The 25,376-nt window shown below is 30.5% G+C and overlaps 1 protein-coding gene and 1 long non-coding RNA gene across 2 annotated transcripts in view; both read left to right on the top strand.

The window, feature by feature from the left end:
- LOC143252763 (mitofusin-2-like) overlaps positions 1–23,925 on the top strand; it is a 53,531-nt gene extending 29,606 nt beyond the window's left edge. The window contains exons 4-6 of the mRNA XM_076505415.1: positions 13,538–13,605; positions 20,397–20,518; positions 23,697–23,925. Of these exons, the coding sequence (XP_076361530.1) occupies positions 13,538–13,605; positions 20,397–20,518; positions 23,697–23,925 (419 nt within the window). The remainder of the gene's footprint in view (positions 1–13,537; positions 13,606–20,396; positions 20,519–23,696) is intronic.
- On the top strand, positions 734–5,403 carry LOC143252766 (uncharacterized). Its single transcript, XR_013029135.1, has 2 exons — positions 734–3,588; positions 5,281–5,403. It is a non-coding gene; the product is annotated as an uncharacterized LOC143252766 (long non-coding RNA).
- Positions 23,926–25,376: the final 1,451 nt, after the last annotated feature.

The raw sequence follows: 25,376 nt of genomic DNA, 5'->3' as shown, positions 1-25,376 counted from the left end.
CTGTAGAATCATTAACTAAACAAATTTATCTTTGCTATTGTAGTGATACAAGTTCGATAAGGTCAGATACTAATTACCTTGTGACATACTGCTTAGTCCAATGTATCATCCTGTCGAGGTTGATTCAGAGACCACAAAGTAGGTCGTGAACAAACAAAACAATTGTTTTTTGTTTGTTTTTTACTTCTATGAATATAGATATGTAAAGTGGTATAGGAGGACATATATGTGCATAGCTTTGTGTATACTGGAACACGTCAGAATGTGGTCATTGATGTGATTCATAAATGACTGTGAATTTTAAATGGCAATAAATGGATGTGCATTTCATATGTGAGTTCTTTTTAGATGTAGATTTGTTACATATATATATGAATGTATTTTTTTTTCATTGAAATAATGTGCCAGAAATATAAACTAGTTTGATCTAGATTATGCAAGATCATGAGACAGTTCAAAGGGACATTAGATAATTCAGTTAATTGAGGTAACCCTTCATCTAAAAGAGAGATAAAAATTTAAAGTATTAAAACCAAACTAAATGTATCCAGTCATATTCCAACACCTACTTAACAAAAATTATGAACAAAATCAAATTTAGCAATACAAACTACTTTATCAGGTAAACCATTCCACTAGGTGGTATACCTCTGGCTGAAAAATTATATATTTTGCTGAGCAACGAGTCTTATCTACAACGTTCACACTTTTTCTTCCTAATATATAGTATTTGAGTTTTAATTTATGTTCTTTCATGTGATTGTTTTGTCACCTGTAATTCTTCTTTCCTAGAGATAGAACAAGTCCAAAACTTAACATCTTTCTGCCTATATATATATATATATGTATTTTATATTAGGCATTTTCTAAGTAGTAACCTTTCTCTGAACTTTTCAAACTTCTTTATCTTTTCTGTAGTACATGAACTAAACCTGTTGACAATTTTCCAAATGAAGCTTGATGATAGTTATATATACAACTACCACCTTATTTTTTAATTAGAATAGAAAAGGGACTTCTAGGATTTAATTTCCATAAATAGATTCCAGAATTTTATTTGTTTTTGCACAACTAAATATTTAGCTTAAGATTTCAAGCAGTGCTCAATGTTAATGGTTGTCAGATTGCCAAAGAAGAATGAAAATTTGCTTGGGATAACTGAATTTACTTATGTATTTCAATCATAAGTGTAAATAAAATCATCAATGTAATATTCGTTCTTATTAATAATAAGTTAAATAAATCTATCCAGAGCAAAATTTACAAAGAATAAGCTTCAATTTGTTATTTTCATTGTTGAGGCATTATGTATTTACTTCTGTATTGGCTCCGTTTTCTACAAGGTAGTATACGTTAGGGACATTATAAAAATATGCAGTTTTAGTTTTTGGGAACATATTGCACAATTTTGTTTTAACCAATTATTTGTATTCTTCACACCTTGTGATGAGTTCACAATATGGCTAACTGATCACACACTTCTATGAACTTGCTGCTTTAGTATTTTTAAAATACAATGAATTGAATGGTTTAGAACAAAAATATAAATCAGAAATTCTTGAAAGCAAGAAATATGAGGAGAGGTTGGAAAAGTGTTTATTGAGACTTGTAAAGATAAACATTATTAATTTAAAGTTTACAGTCAATAGTGTAGGAGTTGAACTAAAGTAGTTTTTGATGTTACTAACTAAACATTCATAACTTTTGTAACTAGAAACATTCTCTTGTCGGTTTTAGCACAATCCTCATGCAAAGGCTCATTAAGTTATCTATTTGCTTTTGAAAACTTGTGCTGTATTAAAGAATCAGTAAAGGAAGAACAAAATTCTAAGTTGTTGAGTGGCCAAGTACATTTTAAATTTATAACCTTCAGGAAACTGAAAACAAGTTTCAAGTAAATGAAATTTACCTCCCATTTGCCTGAATGGACAAGTGCATTCTCACATAAATGTTAAATCCTGTAAGACTTTTATAAGAAAACACATCTATGTTCTTCCATCCACCATTGACATGGTTTTCTCACATAAAAGATATTATAGTACTTCAAAAATTTACATACACCATTGTACAGTTCTTTATATTAACTAATTTTATAATGAGGCCTAATCACTAAGACATTCAAGGCTCTTTTAAATAATAAAAAATTATGCTAAATACAATTTTTACTACCTTCTTAGAATTCTCACTGACTGGAGATACAATTGTTCAAAAACTATCCATACTTATTATTCTAAACAGGGAAGTGCTTATGTATTATCAGTCACAGCCTTCTGTTATTAAGCCAATTTCTTATTCATTTTGTGACTTTTTTCTTATCTCTTTTGTGAGCAAACAATCTGTGTATTAATTCTACATGAAATGTATATAGATGCATATTAACATCTTGCAAAACTTGGAAACTATAAGGAAATCTATTATATCATAGTATAACAACAATGCAAAACTAGCTGCTGTCAAAATCGGTTGATTTCCTGAAATGTCATTAGTGTACAAAATAAGGTTTTGTTGGTTTCAGTTATCAGTTATAGAACATTTCATGTAGTTTAATCATTTTTAACTTAGATATATGGTATACACTAATACCATTTATGGTAAATATGCTCATGAGTAGTTTCAAACATAAGTATATGCAAACTTCTAATGAAACAAGCTTATCCATAAAAACTGGGTGTTTAATTGATAAAAGTAATTATCTGTGAGCATCCAGTAATTTCACATATAATAATTTATTGTACTAAAATTATGAATTAGTCAAACAACATCATACAAATAATTGACTAATCAAAATTACTGTTTTTATTACTGTTTTCAGTGAAACCAGTTATTTAAATAAATATAATATTGTCTTTATGATTTCTCTCTATTATTGACAAAGGTAAGTCTACAGATTTACAATGATAAACTCAAGAGTTTGATTTCCACTTGGTAGACACGGCAGATATCCTGATATGGCTTTGCTACAAACACACACTTTATTATCTTTAATTCAAGTTTTTGCAGCTTAGTCAGTTAATTTCACAATTCTTGAAATTGACAAACTAATCAAAATGAGGTTTTTCTGGCTATTACTGTTTTTGATTATCCCATTTATCCATAAAGTGTGTGTTTATAATTGGATAGTGACTCAGTTGTTGAAACAAGTAAGGTGTAAGCCAGCAAGAAATAGTAATAAAGTGTGTGTGTGTGTATAACTCATGATAATGACTTGGCTTTTGTTACATGTAAAGTTGGGTCTAATCCAGTAAGGTTAAGTTCTTGTATATAAAACACAATAGTTACTTAACTGTTGACACATGTGAAGTCAGGTCTAAACTAGTATGAAAGATTAATTATGTTTATATGAGACAGGGTAATGATTTAAGAGTTATGAAAAGTTAAGTGGAACATAAGCCAATAACAAATTAGTTTATTCTTGTTATCTTTAGGGCAAGTAATGGTAAGAGCACAGGGATTAATGCCCTCCTGCAGGATAAGATCCTGCCTAGTGGCCAAGGTCATACCACAAACTGCTTCTTACAAGTTGAAGGAGGTGATACCCAAGAACCCTATCTCCTAACAGAAGATTCTCATGATCCTCAGAATGTACAGGTATGCAAGTTTTGAAGCATTGTATTTGAGAATATCCACTTAAAAAGTAACTTATATGAACAACCCAGTAGTAATATACAGTGTATTGAATTATTCTTAACAAATATAACATTTGTTTTTTTTATAAATATGGGCTTTGTTTTTTAATACTCTTATTAAATATGTATTGGGCATTTTAGTATTTACATGATTATTACTTACTAGTAGTAGAATGTATTATATTTTAGGATTTTTAAGAAACTTTTTTATGTATGGGTCTTCTGTATCCAGATGGTAAAATTTCTTGGTTGAATTAAAGAGATTTTAGGAAATAAGTTGGTAGTCTATCTTCCACACACAATTTTAGAGAATACTTCAGAGTTGAAGTTTATTTAATTAAAAATAAGTTTAATTGTTCATATAATTATTCTTAAAATCAGCACCAAATTAAAACATTGGTGTTTATGAGTTTTGGCTGAGCACAATATTGCATACAAAATCCCCATAATAAAAAAAAACATTAAAATAGTTCCAATTTGAAACTTTTAACTTCAATACAAGTGTAGTTTTTCAAATTTAGCTTATAACTGGTTTTTAACCTGTTGTTATGGTATGATGTAGTTGTTTATTTTTCAGCTCTTAAATGTCTGAGGCTAGTGACCTAAACACATAATGAAAACTTGAAGAAACAATGTTTGTTGAAGAATTTTCACTGAATTTACAGTCCAAATTTTTTGAAAGCTTGTGTTATCATTTAATACTTCATTTGAATTATGACTTTACAATATAATAGTGGAGAAAATGTTTTTAATGGAGCAAGATAAAGTAGGCATAGTTAGGTCATTCTTCATTTGACAGTAACATGTTTAATGTATATTAGGCCTTATTGGCTGAAATAACTGCATGATTATGTGAAGAAAATCACAAACAGGTAAAAAATATATAAAATGGGTTTAAAAGTTATTACATACTATAAATTAAAACATTCTAATTAATAAATCAAATAAAGTTGCTGCTTATAATTTTGATACATAAAAAAGGTTATTCTTGTCGTACTCTGTTGATTGTAAGTGCATTGAAACTTTATAATAGTTCTTAAAACAAAGAAATTGTAGATCCAGAGACCCAAGAATTTAATTGGAAAAGTTTTACAAGAATTTAGGGAAATAAATCTGTAATTGAAATCTACAACAAAGGAAGGTAAATATTTTTAATTTTCATCAAAAAATATATATTACAGTTAAATTTATAACTTCCCAAAACTACATATTCATACAAATGTCACATATAAAAAAATATTTTATTACTGAAACTACATAATCTGATGAAAAATCTCATTTTAAACAAATGCATACAGTAGGTTTCATTGTTGTTTTTACAATGCAATAAAAGAAATTTTACCCCATTTGCATAATAGTGATACATTCAAAAAGTGCCTCAAAATATTTTTTTAAGTATGTTGGCTTAGAGCATATGATTTATTTACAAGGTAAGAATTGTTTTTGATTAGATACTAGTGCCTAGTTTCATCAGTTTGCTTTGTTTTTGTTTGTTTAGAAAGTTTATTTCAAATATTTATATTTGGATATTTACAGATACAACTTTAGTTTCCTTGATTGTTGTTAAAAAAAATTGTATTTAAGTACTTGTACAATTTTAAAATGTTTTGCAGTTTTGGATACCATAAGTATGTTTTACTTCCTTTGTTTTTAGTCAGTTGCTCAGTTGGCACATACCTTAAACAGTGAAAAACTGGGAGACAGTACTTTGGTACGCATCTTATGGCCAAAAGAAAAATATCACCTTCTTAGGGATGATGTAGTATTAGTTGACAGGTGAGATAATCAAGCAAAGTTGCTATTTTGTAACTTCAGGTTTGAAAATTTGATCTTCAGTTGATGACCCTAATATGGAAAAAAAAATTGTAAGAACAAAGATATTAAAAGCACCTCTTTCTTAGTATAGTTTAACTCTTAGAAAATAAACAAATGTGAAATGTTTTGGACTAGAATCTAGGGTGTCACTAATGTCTTTGGCTTTTTTCTTTCTCACAGTGAAAGTATTTAACCAAATTGCATGACATTTAGTGCAAAATTACTAAATAGTATTTAGTTTCTACTTTAAAACAGCCCACAATATTTGGTTTAAGTATTTTTATTTATTTATTATATTATGAAATTATCAGCATTTTGCTGTAAAGCTGTTTCGGAAAAACATTGAAAGTTAAATCTTTTCATTGCTGAATTTTTATCTCGAACAAAATGTTCCATGTTGTACATTGGGTCAGTTTCACCTTTATTTAATTAACATACTTATTTTATACTTATGCCTTCAAAATGGCCTTTTGACTGATTTAATGTCATGATATTGCTTCCCATTTGCATAAACTTGGTGAGACATCTGCCCCCAAACATTCTCAATTGGATTTAAGTCTGGAGAATTGGCAGGCCAGTCCATGATGTCAACATTCCATTCTTGAAACCAACTGTTAGTTGTCTTGGAAGAATGTATAGATGCATTGTCTTGCTGAAATATGAACCCAGTCCCATAATGTAGGTGCACAAACGGTAACAGATATTCGGATAACATATAAATGTAGTCCTTAGAATTCTGGTTCCCCTCCAGAAACACCACCTTGCACTTTACAACGTATGAGAATGCACCCCATATCATAACGGATTTTTCACCGAAACGTCTTCTTGTATAGAGCTGCCTTGCCGCACCTTTTCGATACCAGTACTTCTGCAAGCCATGCTGGCCCATCTAGGTTTCATTTTTTCTTGTCTCAAAAGATAACTGACTTCCATTTTTTTCCCAAACCGACGTTCTTGGTCACATATTCCAACGTCTTCAACATATGACTTTTCGAGAGAGGCAGGGTACTGTCCCGTATCATGTTTATCAAGCCTGATCATTCTGAAGGATTCGCTGGACTCTTCTAACCAGAACATCAACATTCACGTTGTCTTTGATCTGCCATATATTTCCCTGAGGATGCTTCTTTGATGATGTGCCGCTTTGTTCTCATGCTGACGTTTGATGGCCTTCCAGATCTTTTCTTCATCCCATATGATTTCATATCACTCAAAAACGCATTAATAACACAAGGAGATCGACTTAATTGATCAGCAATCTTTCTGTTACTCATTCCTGTGCTTTTAAGTGCTTTTATTTGACCTTTCTCATCTTTTGTAAGTTTTTTGCCTTTAGGCATGGCTAGACCTCCCTAAAAAGCAAAATACAGCATACATTAAGATAGGATAAGCAATAAATAAAGCATATAAGCATATTTAATGAGGAAAATCATATCAAACATAAACATACAATGCAAAACTTGAATTGACTTTATACTTTTTTCACTTATTATTTGTATGAGGGTGGAAATTAAGGAATGATATAGAAGGTAGGAAATTTGTTTTGGCAACAAAAACTACAGTCATAGAAAAACAAGTGTCAAATTTTTATTGGCTAATATTCATAGTTTCTCAACATTTAATTGGTAAATATCATAGCAATTTACAACAAGGCTTCATACTTTTTTCGTGGACTGTATTTGTATCAGTTTCTCTCGTATTCTGAATTTTAGTATTTTCTGATAAAATTATCTGATGACGCCTTGTTTTTTAACTTAGGTTTTAAATATTACAATATTGAACTATAATTCGATTTAATAAAGTGAAAAATGCTGAATTATGCAGAAGTGATGGCAGTGCTTAAAGAAATATTTAGATGTTTCTCCAAACTTAGATGAATGGATTGACAAACACTGTCTGAATGCCGTTCTTTGTTTTAGTTGCTAATGCAGAATCTACACTAATGCTTACACTAAGTAAATTGTCTTGCATAGATCTTCAAGTACTATTATTTGAAAATGAAGATTTTGCAACTTAAGAATGTTTATTTTTCTGGTTAAAAATTTGATTTTTTTGTGTGTGTTTCCTTTTTTCCTTTTAGCAAAGCCACTTCAAGCTATTTCTTGAGTCCACTGTGATTTTTTTGTGAAGTAAAATTTTTTTATTGTATATTTAAGCATTCACTTATTTGAAATACAAGTTTCTGTGTTAAAGGTTATACTATATTATAATGTGTTATATATCCAACAGTAGCTAGTAAAAGATTAAACTAATGGTCACTTAACTTGCTAAAATCATTCATTATTTTGTTGCTAAACTAAAAAACAAAAACAAGTGGTTAAACTTATGTATAACTATGAAAGTTTTGAAAAATTGTAACATTCTCTAAACTTTAAGCTGCCTAGACAGTAACAAGATATGTTGAATAAACTGTTAAAAACATAGGAGAAGATTTAAAAAAAAATTTGTAAAAAATAAGTACAAGTTACTGAGATTTGTGTGTGAATTGTGTATTGTTCAAAAATTCTGTAACTTGGAGATACAGTGTTTTAATAATTTTAATCTTGGTTGTTCGAGGAACAGCATTTAAGTAAAAAATTCAACAAATCTTCATTCTTATTACTGAAATAATTTTTTTTCATGGTTACTTCTTGTAGGCATGCAAGTTTAATGGTATCTGAAAGACTTAGTAAATTTGATAAAATAATATTTATAAGTATATCCACAAGAACAGTTAAACTGTGAACCTATATTATAATAATTCTAGCTAAATTTTGTTATGAATGAAAAATCTAGTAAATTATTAATCGGGAAAATTTGGAGTTGAAAATGTCCACTTACAGATAATACATGTGTTTGTTGAAAGGCAAAATGTTTTCATATCTATGGATGAGTAATGATACAGAGAACTCAGCACATTTTCTGTATACAGATGGTTGAGATATTATGGTTTATGATCAATATTGTTTATGATAGCTAAACAAGCTTTAAGCTAATCTACTTGAGAACTAGTTACTGTTTAGATTTTATCTCTCTGATCTTATGGTGTATTATTACAGAATTAATTTTGATGATGTATATAAACACTAGTTTAATATGTCAGTTTATTTTTAATTTTTTTAAAATAAACTGTTATTATTTTTCTTTTCAGGTTAAAACCTTAAATTATAACCATTGCATTTGGGTGACCTTGTTTCATGTAGAATCTAAGTGTGTGTCATTCACCTAAATTTATTTTGATGTATTTAAATGGATTCACTTTGTTGGTATGTATGTTTGTGTGTCCACACATACAGAGATAAACCAAATATTATAATGAAACAGAAATTAAACAATTTTCCATTATTAATCCTTGTTGTCACCATTAATTTAAAGCAAATAATATCTGTAGCTATAGCCCTGTTGGGTGATATTCCATCTGTTAGACAAAATCCAATGCCAAACTAGCCAGCAACTTTATCTTTTATTGATTGCAGCCAGTTTTGGGAAGGATGTTGCTCTAAATGTTTTGACAGAGCCTTAATAAGTAAAGTTTAATATAGCTCTTAAGATCTCAAACTCCTCTCAATTAGTAGGTAAATTAGAAATTAGTTAAGTACTTGGGATTGATTTTAGGAAAATATATTTAATTAATAATTTTGAAAAGGCAAAGTAATCTTAAAAAGATCTAAAAATATTGGTGATTGTATTAATAAAATTAGGAGAATATATTATTATTTTCCATGTTTCTCATTTGAATGTAAATTATTTTATTGATTCCATAAAAAAAAACAGTTAAAAACATTAATCTTATCTAAATACAAGATGGATATTTCTATCAATATTTTTGAAAATAAAATTAGGGAAATTCCAGGACAATTAATATTACCTCTATTCATAAGCTAGTTGTAATTTTGATTCTGAATGTAAAAAATTATATGCCCAAATTTTAATTAATGAAACCAATACAACAAATGAAATTACATAAAGCACTTTAATTAACAATGCAGTTATTAATAAGTAAGAAAGCCATTAAGAATGATAGTATAAATAAAGATTATACTTCTTCTAACTTACCTTTTTTTATATGGAATTCTGAAATTGCATAAAACTTAAATTTAGGTTTATTACAAACTTTTTAAACACAGTTACTAAATCCATTTCTGTAGTATTAAATAAAATTTTAGATGTATTATTTGAAAAAAAAATAGTTACTGTCATCAAATGATTTGGATCACTATTTTTGTATCATCAAAAATAACATTATAGTTTTGAAATATTTAATTAACTTCGATTTTATATAAACAATCCAGTCTGTTACTGCTTATGATTTTACCACATTCTGTATGAAAATAGATATGAAAAATTTAATCAGGATATGGTCTAGTGGGTGCTGATGATCTTCAAATCTTGCCAACTGAGAAAATTATTTTTTGAAATAAGTATTAAACCCTAATTTATATATCTATACTTTGTTACATAGATCTAATCTACATAAACAATTCCAAGTTTATTCTAAACTTGATACATCCATAGGAACTTGTTATAAAAAGAAGCAACAGTGGTGATAATTGTCCCTATTCTTTAGATATTTAGTTTTTAGAAGGCAGAGTACAATTGACCATTTTTGATATAAGAACAAAATTGGATATTCCTATCTTTCATCTATCCACTCTCAATAGTGTTTGATTTGTACTGCTAAATGGATTACTATCTTTCAATTTCAAAGATTTTTCACAATTTGTAACAGTGGTAATACTTTCATGGATAATGCTCAACTATTTATAAACAAATTGAAAAGTTATGAACATAAGTACTTATACTTTATAGTAAATATGAAATTCCTTTAAAAATAAATTATCGGTCACATAAAATACTTGTGGAGAACTTAGAGTTCGTTAACTACTCAATGTCGGCCGTAGCTACAAAATAATTTTAAAATATTTAAATGTTTGTTCAGTAAGCCAGGATAGAAATACCAACTTCAGGTAGCTGAGTGACAGCTTAAGAACTGTTAAGGTAGGGGTTTTAGTTCTGTTTAAAATCATTTTGTAAACAAAATGTAGGGGTTGAAAGTTTTATTCTAAAACTTAAGGTAGCTTTATTTCTACTGGTTATATCTAAATATTAAGGTAACTGCTTTCCCACAATTGTCTGCAGACCATGAAAAGCATCAGGAGTTGAAACATTGTGGGTTTAAGCATTTGACTCTCAACCATTGATTGATTCTTCATAGTTGCTAGCTATTTGTTGTTCATACTTGGATCTTGTCTGATAACTGAAGTATTCCCAGTGCATTTGGGTGCTATGACAAGAAGAACTAATAATAGAAGAATAGTTGTTTAGTTTTCAGTTTCATTGTAATGTTTGATTTGTATTATGTTTTATGATGATTCTATCATCTATTGAGAGTTATTGTATCTGATAGCATTAGAGCTATTTGTTTATTTATTTAAATTTGTATATACAAGTAATATTCAATAAGAGATAAATTTTATTTTTTAGGAAAATAATTTTTGCATAAAGTAAGTGAGCGTCTCTCTATGCCCAATATTTTCATCCTGAACAACTGGTGGGATGCTTCAGCCTTTGAACCAAAGTTTTTAGAGAGGGTAGGTTACCTTATTTTTATTAACTTGAATCCATAGCTTCATCACTTAGGATTTGTGAATGGCTGTGTATCTGTGAATTAGCTCATTTTTTATGGTGAAGAAAGAATTTCAATTAGATTGTATTTAATACCTGCAAAAGGAATATTTTGAGTTCCTTGATTAAAATTTTGGTTATATTTTGAAACTTGGATTAAGGGATATCTATTGAAGTGTTTTTTGTGCTTAAATTATACAATGAACTCATCTCTCTATAAATCATGACTGATTAAAAATGTCTTATGCTAGGAAATTTTAGTGGTCACCTATTTTGCTCAGGGATCTTTAAATATGGATCTGTGCGTGTTAAATGGGCATGGGGAGGTCATCTGATTGTAGTTGGAAGTCCCTCAGATGCGGAGTTGGGGGGCCCAGTGGTTGTACTAGGCATGAGCCTAGACTTGCACTCAATTGGATCTGTGCATCAAAATGGGTGCCCAAAAATATCTTGACTATAACCTGATTACCTGTAATCTGATCAGTGAATATGCTTCTGACCTTTTGAATATATATGTTGAACTGTTTTACTTAACCATCATATATGATTCAACATTTGAACACTGTAATATGCTGCCATGTAATTTCATACTAAATAACTCATGTATAAAACCGCAATGTGTTAAAAGCAAAAACAGATTGGTGGTAGGTGTTGCTCGGCAGTTGTCTTTGATCCCTCTAGTTGGCAGTTCAAAATTAGTGAGTAGCATATAACATTAGTAGCTTTACTATAACAGACAGGGTAAGGAAGTTTGGTGACATTGAAAATTGATTTTGAGACAATATTACCAAAACTGAACAAACTAGAAATAAATAGAAAAACTTGAGATTGAAATTGGGTAGAGCACAGAAAGCTCATTCTGTCGTTTTTTGTTCAACAAGAAAAAAAATATGATACCTTTTTCATTCTTTGTGAACCTGACGATGACTGAAGAATGTCGAAACGTTATTCACTCCTCTATATAAAAAATTTTCTCAACCAAAACGAGCCATTTTTACGTATCTATTTTTCTCTCCAAGTTGGTTTTCTCATCATCACTAAATATAATATTATTTCAACTGCTTGGATAGACGGAATGATCAAAAATAGTGATTATTAGTTAGTAATTATTTATTGTAATTTTAATTAATTGATTAGTTTATGTGATATTAGTAAATTATATTTCCTGTCCATACTCGATGGCAATTGTGAGGGCTTATGATTTTAAGAATCAGTTTCTGTACCTGCATGGGCATATACAGATAAAACATTGTGCCAACTTGTACATAATAATAAACAAATAAACAATTAATACAATATTTACAACATGTTAATTAAAATTATTAATTTAAAAAGGGGAATAGGGATCATAAAAAGTACAGAAACAAGTTGAATCAAAATGCAAAGATTACATTTTTAAGCCTACAACTAGGGATTTAAAAAAAAGTAAACACTATAGGCTGGAAGTTGTGTCTACATTGTTTTCTCAATCTAAAAATCCCTTATTTCACTTTTTCACTTTGATGTTTGATTTTCAACAATTTACTGCTGCATTGGTTTTTATTCCACCTAACAATTATTTACTGAGCCTGGTGGTTTTGTGTAAACACTCGTTTAACAAGCGAAGTATATAAATCAGTAGAATAAATCACCACTCACAAGAGTAAAAAAATCTACAATGTTGATTGTTTATTGTCAGAAAACGTAATGATATAGTCACAGAAAACCACTTAGAGACAAAGTACAATAGTGAACTGAAGAACAGCAAAGAACAACAAACTTGAAACATTTTTTTGTACTATCACTTGCACAATTTATTTTGTAACTAACACGCATTAGAGAAGGATTTGACGAAATTATTCATGACGAGAAAAATGAAGCCACATAAATTAATCTTAAAATTACCCTATTACATTCTCAATACTGCATTCATTACTGTTGTCTATGTTTCAGCAAAATGTTGGTAGCTGTTTCTTTCTTTTTTCTGTTGTAGCTTGTAAAACTATAGTTAATGATAATTAGACTGAAGATATTTTTATAAATATATGTTTTTTACTCAACAATACTGAAGCATTTTTATAGAATGCAATTTTGGATAAGTGAATACATTTCAAACAAACTTGATGTACAAGGAAGGAATGCAATGGAAAAATAAGATTAACAGTGACATCACCAAAGTTTATAAAGTTACAGTTCATTATATCATTTATATTTTCTTAGTTTGTATTGAAGTTCGTAGAAAGATTTAGAAATGAAATTATAAAGAAATTTCTATCATTATTTCTCATTTCATACTGTTATTTTCTCATAAGATAGAAACAAATAATCTTTATACATTTCAAGAGTAACTTGAAACTTAAGTGTTACAGGATGTTGTAAACAACAAAATATTTCATACATTATAATTATTATTTTGTAAGAGTTTACAGGTCTTCAATAATGATCCAAATAAAATGTTTTTTAAGACAGCAAGAAAAATACTGAAGTTTTTCTTTTCTTTTTTTTTTGTGAAGTGGGAGCACTGGCTGATGAATTTCAAAAGCGGTACTTTGAGTTCCAGGATTTTGAAAGAAAATTTGAGGTAAATAATGCTGTTACATATTATACTGTGTCACGTGTTTACTGTCCAGATTTCATCTAGGTTGTTTTAGCAATTGCTATTAAAGAATATAAGATGTATTTTCTGCCTATATTCTTCAGGCCTTCCAGGGAGTAGCATAGTGATCATTGTTATGATCTGACCTCTCCAGGGGCTCTTGATGAACTCTGATTTTGAGAAGACATTCTCTATAGCAGTGACATATAACAGGAAAGCATAATTGAGCTACAGTTAAACATTTTTGGTTCTAGAAATTTATATTGGGCTAATGAAGATGGATGTAATAAAAAACAAATTTTTTTCAGTGTCTTACATTTTAGTATCTATTTAGACCTGTATGTTTGTAGTCCAATATTATTAATAAACTGCTTTAACCCTCCTGCCCCAGGTATCCTTGACTGTGTTTGACATTTTAATGTCAAAAATTTTATTAAACTACTTTTCTTTGTGTTATATCATTTAGTATGGTATAAAATATTAGTAAATAACCCACATTTTAATAGTATATGTTTTAAGTTCTTAATTTTATAAGGCAATATCTTACATTCAGAAATTCCCCTAGTGTGATTCAAGTGACACATTTTCTCTGGATATCTTATCTCTATTTTATCCACCTCATCCAAAAAAAAAAAAAAAGAGTTTAAACATATATTACTCACTACAAAATTGTTATTGCTCAGACTAACTAACTTACTATAACTTTTATAACCTTCAGTTTTGTATTGTTACAAAGCTATCAAAGAGAAAATCAGACCCCTCCTGCCACACCCACCTCTCTTTCAGGACTTGTTGGTTGTTCTCTCTTGTATTTAATTACATATAACCTATAACCAATAGGAATTTAAAGTTTTCATCTGTCAAATGATATATTGCATAACATTGTGTTTTAAACACAGAAAGTCAATTTCATTTCTAATTAAACTTTGATTCTCAAGGGAATCACAATGGTCAATTTGGATGCATTTGTAACAACTCTTGTCCTATAGTTAGAAATCCAGAGAAATTATGAATGTTAGAGGTAATTGTGTACCTTTTCATGTTATTAGTCTGTGTTCTAAGGTGCATTATTTAATTGAATAAAAATTATTTAATGCATCACCACTACTAGTTTAAAATGTGTAGAGTTAATAGTCATGGGTGGTAGAGAGCAAAAAAAAAAAGAAACAACTACTCAGGTAAGTACTTTATTTCTTGGTGTTTTTGTTTTATTTATTACAGTAAATGAAACTAAAAGGTAAAAATAAAGATCTCTTTAGGTTAGTTAAGGTTAGATTAGGTAAAATAAACAATAATAATATTATAATAAAATATTCCATGGAACATGCACAAGAGCAGCTCGGAGTAGCCTGAGGGTAATGTAATTTGATAACATTGTGTAAGGTGGGAGGGAGTGAGGTTACAAGATCAGTTAGAGTTAGGGTAGAGAATATTACAGATAAAATATAAAGTTTTACTAAAAAACAAACATTTGAAATGTATTGATGAGGTTTTATAGAATACACAAATGAAAATTGGGATTTTTAAGGTGAAGAAAAGTAATTTTAATACTAATATAAATCACTTTGCATGTAAATTATTCAAAACAAATACTATGTTCATGGACAAATCTTTATTTTACTTTTAAAAATACTTTACTAAAAAGATATTTTTATATGAAAGTTTTGTACTATTAATTGAAAGACTGCCAAATTTTGTTAAGATATACACACTATAAAGAAAGTTAGAAGTATTAAATCTTTAAAGACTTTAAATGGGTAGAAAGTAACTATATATGGTCAGTCAAATTATGCAATTTGTGAAAACATTTATATTAATGTTTTAATGATTTTTAAATTGCTTTAGTTGTATGGGTGGATCTCTTATGGGTATTTTTCTCCTTGCTGGAATCTAGTATCTCCAATGATTAGCATTCTGTGTAGGTTGTTCACATTTCAGGAAACTGTTCCCATTAGTCATCATCCTTCTCTACGCTTTGTACACTTATCTGTTCAAAGAGTTATACTTTAAACAGTATAAACAGCTAAAAAACGATTGAGAAACTAAAATTTGCCATCTTTAACGTGGCATCATCATGTACATTACACCACAGAATATAATATTTAACCCTGTGTACATGGGAGGATCAAAGTGCACATCATAACCTCTTCACAGAGTTACATTTAAAATTTAATTAAATTACTTTGTTTGCAATGTGTGTTACTTTGTCAACATGTGTCAGAGGTCATGTTATTCCATTTGTTGACTCACATTCAAATTTTTGTACAACCACTATTTTATGAACCTGTGTCAATAATATTGGTATTAAATTAGGATTATAATTCATATTTTAGTATTATGCAATAGTTAATTTCATATTTTAAAGGTAAGTAGCAATAAAACATATCTAAATGTTGATTTTTGTGTGATGTATGGTATGATGAATGCAGCTTTAGTTCAAACTTGATGTTTGTGATGTCCAGATACAAAGTCTGTAATTTTCTAGGAACTCATAATATCTATATTGACAAGCTAAAATATAAAATAAGAACTTCTTATCTTTTCTATTTGCTGAGGTATTATTCTTGTATTGAATCAGATAGTTGCTCAACTCACTTCATCCCATTTTTTTTGGAAACACTCCCTTATAAACACTTGTGTCTATGACATGTGAATAACTAAACAAAAGTCAGAATGTCCCCAAGTGGCTTTTGCATCCTTTTGATGTATTATGACATCAACTCATTCTTTCAAAACAAGATTTCAAGGAGGTAGGTTGAGTCTTTAGTATGCTTGAAATTTCATATTTTTTAGACTGAAATACAGCATAGTTACTAAGTTTGATAACTGGTAGTGGAATTCTGTAAAATTAGTTTAGTAGTTTATGAATTTGTGATTATTTCAAATGTGTATATATAAAATCTTTAAAAAAATTTTGTTTCACATTCTCCATGTGCAAAATTTTAAAAGGCTTAGTAACCTACAGCAAGCAGGATGTGAGTAAAAAGGTCATTGTAACTAGAAGATATAAGTGTTTGTTATACATATTTACTGTTCTATGTTTTAAGAGAAATATGTTTAAGAACTTGTTTGTAAATTGTAATAATGTATATACATGTAAAATGCAAAATACTTGTCCACTAAAATGCAACCAAAACAAATCACTTTGTAAAGTCAGTTTTATATTTTTGAATACAGTAACATGAGTGCAGGTGCAATGTGTCATTACAACTTCTTTATATGTAAAAACAGCTGGTATAGGTAGAGGAGCAAACAATTTCATTGTCAGGTTCACAAAGAAAGGAGGAGGTAACTGACCACATTACAACTTCTGTAATGCTGACCTGGCATGGCTGAAAAGATCAGTATAATAAAAGTAACATACACAAGTTTGTAAAGTTATGAGGTTTAAGCTGTTTAAACTCACCATTTGTGTTTTCATGTCATAACCTGTAGTCATTTTCGAATAAAAACAAACAAACTTGTATTTATTTCCTAATTTTTTATGGTGGTTATGATGTCAGCCATATTGGCCAGCTGGAGAACAGGAATTAATGATAAAATATAAAGTTTTACTTAAAAAAACAAGAAAAAGATATTCAGGGGTATGTAAAGATTATACAAATGATATTTGATACTTTTAGTATGGAAAATAGAGTATTTTTTATCATAACATGAAAATTACTTTGCAGTCAGATTAGTAATGAAACTGACAATTCTCACAAACAAATCTTTAGTAAAAATACTTCCTTAAAAGATCTGGATTAGTTAATATGAGGTTTCAGGACCATGGTATATGGCCAGAAGGTCTTACTGTGTTAAGATCTTGAAACTTCCAACAGTTTAATGAGCTTTGGTTCACTTTCTTCCTCTTCTCAGCATTAGACTAATCATGATCTATTGCAACAATTCAACAGTGGTGGCTTTATCATTCAGTAAGGGGCTACTCATTCTTGTTTCCTTTCTGGTCAACCTTGGATGTCCTTCTATGAACCCAAACACTTCACATAAGCAGCTTATCAATAAATATTATAATACTTTCCAAAGTAACATATTTTTAAAAATTAAATCTTAAGGTTTGTTAAGTAATGTTTTTCTCATAGTTTTTTTTACTTTTCTCATGTTGCCAATCCAACATGGAAAGTAATTTTTCATTTCAAGATTAAAAATACTCTTTTATGCATCAGAAAATTTTCAAATTTCAGATGATAAATCTTTGTAATATCCAGATAGTTATCAAACACTTCTCTGTGGATTCAATCTATTTGACCACCATAAAAATTTAGGAAATAATTGTTATACCTTTTTCATTCTAGCATAACTACATATTATAACACAAAACATAAATATTTAGATTAAATGGTTTAAATCTCATAACATTATACATTTATATTTATTTTTTATTATATTGATTTTTCAATCCTGCTTGACCTAAAATACAGAACAAATGGCAATTTTCTTGCCATGGTCAATATGATACTTTGATAGGATATGAACAAAAATGTTGTTTGTGTGAAGGTTGCAACTGAAAGCACTTGAAACAATTCAGCATAGCTTTGACGTGTGTGAAATAGAAAATTTAGCTAAGTATTAAACTGCTTTTTCTAAGATTTTAGTAGATATTTATTCATCTGTTACTATATATCCTACCTTTCTTTTTTTAATACATGTAAGTTTTTTTACTATGAAAGCTGAGCTATCCATGAAAAGCCAGTAAATGTGTTCAATGTTACCACTTTGGATAATGTTATTTACATAATGTTAAAAGGTTAGGTCAGTAAATTGTGAAGATTGATTAATGATTCTTGACCTGCTCCAAAATACTCTCATGGTGAAAGATGTAGGCAGGTAGTTGAGAGATATTCGTTATGGGAAAGGTTAGTTATCACATCTGGCAGGTGAATTGTTTTCATGATCTTTTGCTTCTAAAATCACTGGAAAGGTAATTTAAAATTTATCAGTGTTGGAAGATTAAGTTGTTTTTTTAAGCAATCAAAACATTGATAAGCCCAAAGTACAAGTTGTAAAATTGTAATTCATCATTTTGTGAGAGTGGATTTCACCAGAGATGCCAACCATTATGATTTGAGAGTAATTATTTCGATTTTGGCCTGGCATGGCCAAGCGCGTAAGGCATGCGACTCGTAATCCGAGGGTCGCGGGTTCGCGCCCGCGTCGCGCTAAACATGCTCGCCCTCCCAGCCGTGGGGGCGTTATAAAGTTACGGTCAATCCCACTATTCGTTGGTAAAAGAATAGCCCAAGAGTTGGCGGTGGGTGGTGATGACTAGCTGCCTTCCCTCTAGTTTTACACTACTAAATTAGGGACGGCACGGTGCAACAACCTACTCACTTAAATACCTGTTGAAGAATCCGCAAGCGATTGCGGCCCAATGTTCCTTGATGGAATTTAATGGTGATAACTAACTAACTAACTATTTCGATTTTGGTGTATACATTACGACTATACGCTCATACAGACAAATATTACGACTTGTGTCAATTCCCAAATTATTGTATATTATATAGGCCTATACAATAGAGTGATAAATTGTTCCCCCAGTGCTTGAAAGGGGTGAAAAAAAATTGCTAGTGAGATAGAAATAAATTTTGATAATAAATAAAAGACATAGACCAAATGGCTACTTGCGATAATCATGATTGTGCTTGAAATAATAAAATATATTTGTTCTCCAACATCTACTAATAGTTTGAGTGCGGTGCTTCTCCATACTGGGTACATGAGGGAATCCATGCATGTCATCATTGCTTGTCAGCCAATCAGCGCTCGTGTAGATGGGTATTTCTCATTTTTTAAGTGGCATAGAAACACCAATACGATCGTTCACAAGATGAAAATAAGAGGCTTCATTCACCAGATTGTCTTATTTCTTGCAAATGTAAAAGGACTAAAACTGTGAATCAAAAATTTAGGAAAGAGTATAGTGGAAAATATCCAGTCATTGCATCAAAAATCAGTGACAGTCATGCGTTTTGTACAGTTTGTCACATTGATTTTTCTGTGGTGCATGGCGGGATAAACTATTGTTCCAGACATACAAAATCGGCATCTCACCAACAAAAGGCTGAGGCAAAGACAAAAACGATGCAGATAACAACATTTATGAGTAAGAATTCAGAATATGAAACCATACGTGCAGAAGTGATGTTCACGCAATTTGTCATTGCTCATAATTTACCCCTAGCAGTAGCCGATCATGCAGGACATCTATTCAGAAAAATGTTCCCAGACTCTCATGTAGCAAAAAAATATGGCTGTGCTAGAACCAAAACTACAGCCACTGTACAAATGTTGGGTTGTGAAAATGATAAAATGATTTCAAGCATACTTACTAACAGTGTTTACAGTTTAGCCACAGATGGATCCACAGACATGGATGACTCAAAACTGTATCCAGGGGTTGTACAATATCTGTACGGGCTCTGTCTACAATCATTACGCTCAGTCATTTGAAATAGTTGGCATCTCTGTTTCACAGTTGATTTATGTGTTATATATATTCATGTGAATTAATTGCATTCTCTTTTTTTGAAATTTTTTAAAGTTGAATAAATATTTTAGTTTTAATATTTTATTTATAAAGTAAAAATTTTGATTTCCTGTGGTATTCTCTTATAAGCATTGGTATTAACTAATTTTAAAATTGTCAAACTTCAGACTGTGGATTTTTCTCCTTTATTAGCTAATTGTTCTGGCATTAATATATTGTAGTGTTGTTTCGTACCTGTAGCCTGTATTTAAGCTTTTACGTATATGACAAATTTTTGGTTTTCTAGGAATGTCTTTCAAAATCTGCTGTAAAATCAAAATTTGAACAACATACTCAACAAGGTAAGGCCATCATCAAAGCTCTGCAACATATAATGGAATTAGCTTTTGGGAATTCTCATAAGAAAAAGTAAGTTAATGTTTAATCCTATAATTATTAATGGGGTTCTTGTATCTCATCAATTAAAAAAGTTCCTAGTTTGTTTATTTATCATATTGCTTGTGGGTCCAATAATTCAGTAATTTTGAGGTTTCTATAATGTACGAGTTGCACAAAATAATTTAAAATGTACAATCAGTATTCAGTTTAGTCTCAGCATTTACTTCTTGGATCCCAGTGTGTATGTTACATAAAAACTGAGTGATTTCGTCAAGTATGTTTTGCTAATTTCTTTACACTGATTGTTGTAACAAATAAAAACATCAAATTACTTAACCCTTTGAACCCTACAAGCTAGAAATCCAGCCTAATGGAGAGGTGTATGTGCCTGAAAGGCCAGTTTTCCAGCCTGACCATCTACCAGTATAACATGGCAGGTCAGTAAAGTTGCCAGTGCTAAATTATTGCTTACTTGGCACACACCTCGGAGTCTACTGGAATTTCTTTTCCAAAAATAGACTGACTCTTAGTTGTTGTTGCATTTACAGTTTGAAAGTGAAAGTAATTTTTAACATTTTAAGGATATTTTAACATTGTTTTGATGGCATTGTCATGTTGAAATATAAGATTCTAACCAGACAGTCAAGAGAGACAAAAAGAAAATGTAAAAACACCAGATAGCAGTTATGTAAGTTGTGAAAAAGACAAAGATTTATGGCCACCCAGGTTAGGAAATTGTTGGAGTCTGATTCAGAGGACATTCTAGACAGTGACTATTATGGCAATGACTTTGAAAGCGAATATAGTAATATCAAGACTTCTGGTAACAAGTTACCTGTTCATCGTTATGAACTCCTGATGATTGTCAGTCGACTTGGTCAACTAAAATTACTTCATTTTCGGGCACAGATGCTGAATTCAAACTGTTGAAAATGTTGATCCATCTTGAATTGAATTTCAAGCGAGAGTATGCTGCTGGTTTGTTGTTTTTTCATTGTTTTGGGAGGAATCTACATGGAATCTTATCACGCAGGAAACACTGTCAAGCTGAATATGTAAAAGAAGTAATACCTAACAGCTACTGTGCTAAATTGTTTGATCTGGTTACTGTTCTTGAACTAAAAGCTTTATTTGGGTGTTGACATACCATTGAGATCCTGATCTACAAAGATAGGAATAAGATGTATTGGAAGAAGAAGGATAGCTGGATTACATCTACACTTGAATTTGGTAAGGTTTTCATTTGAGATCTATTTTTAGTTACCTTGTCAGTGTTGCACTGCATAAATGAAAGAGATCCAAATGCTGACAAGTCAAACAAAATATAGAAGAGCAGATCAATGTTTGACATCATTGTGGCCAACAATACTGTGTTTACTGATTGTACACTGTCCCTGGATGAAGGAATGATACTCACAAAAAGTGTGCTGGGCATCAAGTAATATATCAAAGACAAACCAATCAAATGGGGTCTAAAAACATGTCTTTTATGCAAAAACAAAAGTGGATGCATTATGAATGGGGAGATGTATATGGGAAAAGTTGATGTGGATCCACCATTGGAGACAGTCCTGGGTGTGAGAGGGTGCTTGGTGGCTCGGTTGTGAAATCCGTTTGAAGGACAAAATCACTGCATATTTACTGATAAGTTTTGCAATTCTGTAAATGTTGCACAGCACTTGCTGGAGAAACAAGATATACGATTGTGTGGTACGTCTTTGAATAATGGGAAGAAATTTTCTAAGGAAGTTATCAAAAGGAAAATTGACTGTGGTTCTTATTCATTGTTGTACAATGGTAAGATAGCTGCAGTTGTGTGGTGTGACAAAAAGCCAATTTACTATTTGGCAATCAAGTATATCAGTGATGCTGATGTAATAGTGTTGTGCTATGACAGCAAGAAACACAAATGAATGTCAGTGTCATGCTAAGCTTTAGTGAAGATATGTAATAACTGTGATTGCCACTGACAAGAACAATCAGATAGTTATTACAGATCTTGTCAGTGGCAATCACATAGTTATTTCAATTCCTCACTAAAGCTGAGCATGACACTGACATTCATTTGTGTTTCTTGCTGTCATAGCACAATGCTATTACATGAGCATCACTGATATACTTTATTGCCAAAAAGTAAATTGGCTTTTTGTAATAACTACGTGATTGCCACTGACAAGAACAATCAGATGATGAAGCTGCAAAGATGCAGGCACCATTACAAGTGGCCAAGACAGTTTCTGGTGAAAATCTTTGTCTGGTGTACCTATAATGCTTATGTCATATAAAATTGCTACAAACCACACAAGGAAACTGGAAGGAGTGTTCATACCTTCTATATGTTTGTTCAAAAACTCTGTCATGAATTAGTAGAGATACTCTGTTGCACTCAAGTTACTGCATCATGCTGAAAGCCTGGTTCAGATAAGATAAAACTGTGGGATCTGGCAATGAGAACTGTTTTGAGGCTTATCATTCCAAAGTTCAATTGTTGTGATAAATTAGTGAACTTGTAGCATCAGTGATGATATGCTTAAAGAAATGTTATGAATAACTCAATTCATTGTTTTGTACTATGAACCCAAAATTTGTGTTATAACATTTTGGGGAGTCGCCTAGTAAGATTTTCTTAGTTTTCAAATGAAAAATAAATGTTTTCCAGAATGGTTAAAAATTGTTAGGAGGGGGAGCAGGATCATGGTACTGAAAGGTGTGGGGAACCTAAGGTTCAAAGGGTTAATATGATGCAACATGTGAACTCTGCCAGTAGTCAACAGTGTTGTAATAACAAGTTGGTAATTTGAAGTTTAAACTTGATTTTATGTTTCACGACATTTTAAACCATAAATTGGTACAATACAAGAATGTATGAAATGTTAAGTTTTCAGTTTCTAAACATTGTATATTCTAAACCTTATCATTAAATGCATTGTTTTTACTTCAGAATATCTTTAAGAATTACATTGAAATTGGAGATATAATACTAGCTTCTTAAATATTAATTCATTTCATGTAAAGAACACTTATGATTTTAATGTATGTATATTTGTTTTTCCTAATGTTATCTAAACTAGTTTAGAAATCAAATCTTGAACTTTTTTTTATTCACTCAGTTGTAAAAACATTATGGAATTAATATTTGAAAGAAGCTGTCTATAATATTATAAATACTTTGAATTGTATGAATTATAATTAAGTATATTGTTAACAGAAAGGAAAAAATGGAAATGAGAAAAGAGCATAAAGATAAATTAGAGTTTACCCAGCAACAGCTGCACTTATTAACTGATGAAGTAAAACACCATATTGGGCATTTAGTACACAAAGTTGAACAACAGGTAGCAAAAGCATTAAATGAAGAGATCCATCGGTTAAACATTCTTGTTAATGAGTTTGAAAGACCTTTCCATCCAGATAATTTGGTTCTTAGTGTGAATTAAAAGGTATGGACATGATTTTTTAAATTATTTCTTCATTTCAGTAGTGCACTCAATTTTTCTGGTATAAATTATTGTCTACGTTTTTTGTATATCACATTAGAAATGTAAGTGTATTTTTAACAATTTCGTTATGCTATATGCTGTTACAGCAAATCTGTTTATTTTCTGTATGCAATAAAAACATCTTAATTCTGTGGTTATGGGCACTCCTGTTCTATGCACCTCTTAAAATTTCATTTTTTTACATTCACAATTCAATTAACCAATCTTACAATCAATGAATGCCAGGGAAATTAGCATCAACATTTACATTGTATTTCAAAGTATTGTATTATTTAAGCTTTAATTCCTCTATTTTAAAATGAAACCTTAAAGAAAAAATTCTTAATCTTCCAAGTAACTGCAGACTTTTACAGAACTTTTTAAATTTATAATTGGAATACTTCTTGAGGTACTCTAGCCTTCCAGGTATAAATAAATTATAGGTTAATTTATCTATTTTCACATTCTTCTTTCAAGTTTGTAGGTCATGTTTGGAGAAAAATTACTTGGAACTCTTGATATGTTCACTTTCTATGTATAAAATGTTAATTTTTCATCTTATTATACTAAGTTGAGCTAAATATTTGTAAACAACAGAAAAACCACATTTTAAAATATCTGCCAGGCCAAGTATTGCTTAAGATACTCGACTCATAATCCAAAGGTTGTGGGTTCGAATCCCCGTCACACCAAACACGCTTGCCTTTTCAGCTGTGGGAGCATTAAATTGTAACAGTCAATCCCACTATTTGTTGGTAAAAGAGTAGCCCAAGAGCTGGTAGTGGGTGGTGATGACTAGCTGCCTTCCCTCTAGTCTTCCACTGCAAAATTAGGACAACTATCATAGATATCCTGGTGTAGTTGTGCGCGAAATTCAAGCCAAACCAAAGCAAACCCAATAGATGTTTTTAAGAAAGTTACAGAAGAAAGATGGTGACTTATTTTTTTGCAGAGCTTACTTGTTGTTGAAGTGTATCATTGTGTATCATACAACATGCACCTCAACATCTATTACTGTCTGATGTAAAACTCAGGCACTTTAATCGCACACCCTTGGGCCACAGGATCAAATTCTGTATCTGAATGTGCTTGCTCTTTTCTACAGTGGGGTCATTATAATATGACAATCACTTTTGACATTTATTAATGAAGAATTGGTAGACGATGTTACCTAGCTGCTTTTCTGTCTGGTCTTTCACTCAAAATTAGGGATGGCTACCACAGGTAGCCCTAAAGTGGTTTGGGCACAGCTGAAAAAAACAGACAGTGAAATAAACAGGTACAACATAAACATTTTCACACTTGCAGCTAGCAGTATTATAGTTCAGGAAAATGCAAGAATATGAATAATAGTAACCTACTACTTTACATAAGGAAGCAGTTATTTCACTAAAGACAATTTTCACAAA

The sequence above is a fragment of the Tachypleus tridentatus genome, chromosome 1, assembly GCF_004210375.1.
Source record: "Tachypleus tridentatus isolate NWPU-2018 chromosome 1, ASM421037v1, whole genome shotgun sequence".
Lineage (NCBI taxonomy): Eukaryota > Metazoa > Arthropoda > Merostomata > Xiphosura > Limulidae > Tachypleus > Tachypleus tridentatus.
The sequence above is the reverse complement of the archived record's forward strand: the minus strand, read 5'-3'. Positions and strand labels throughout refer to the sequence as shown.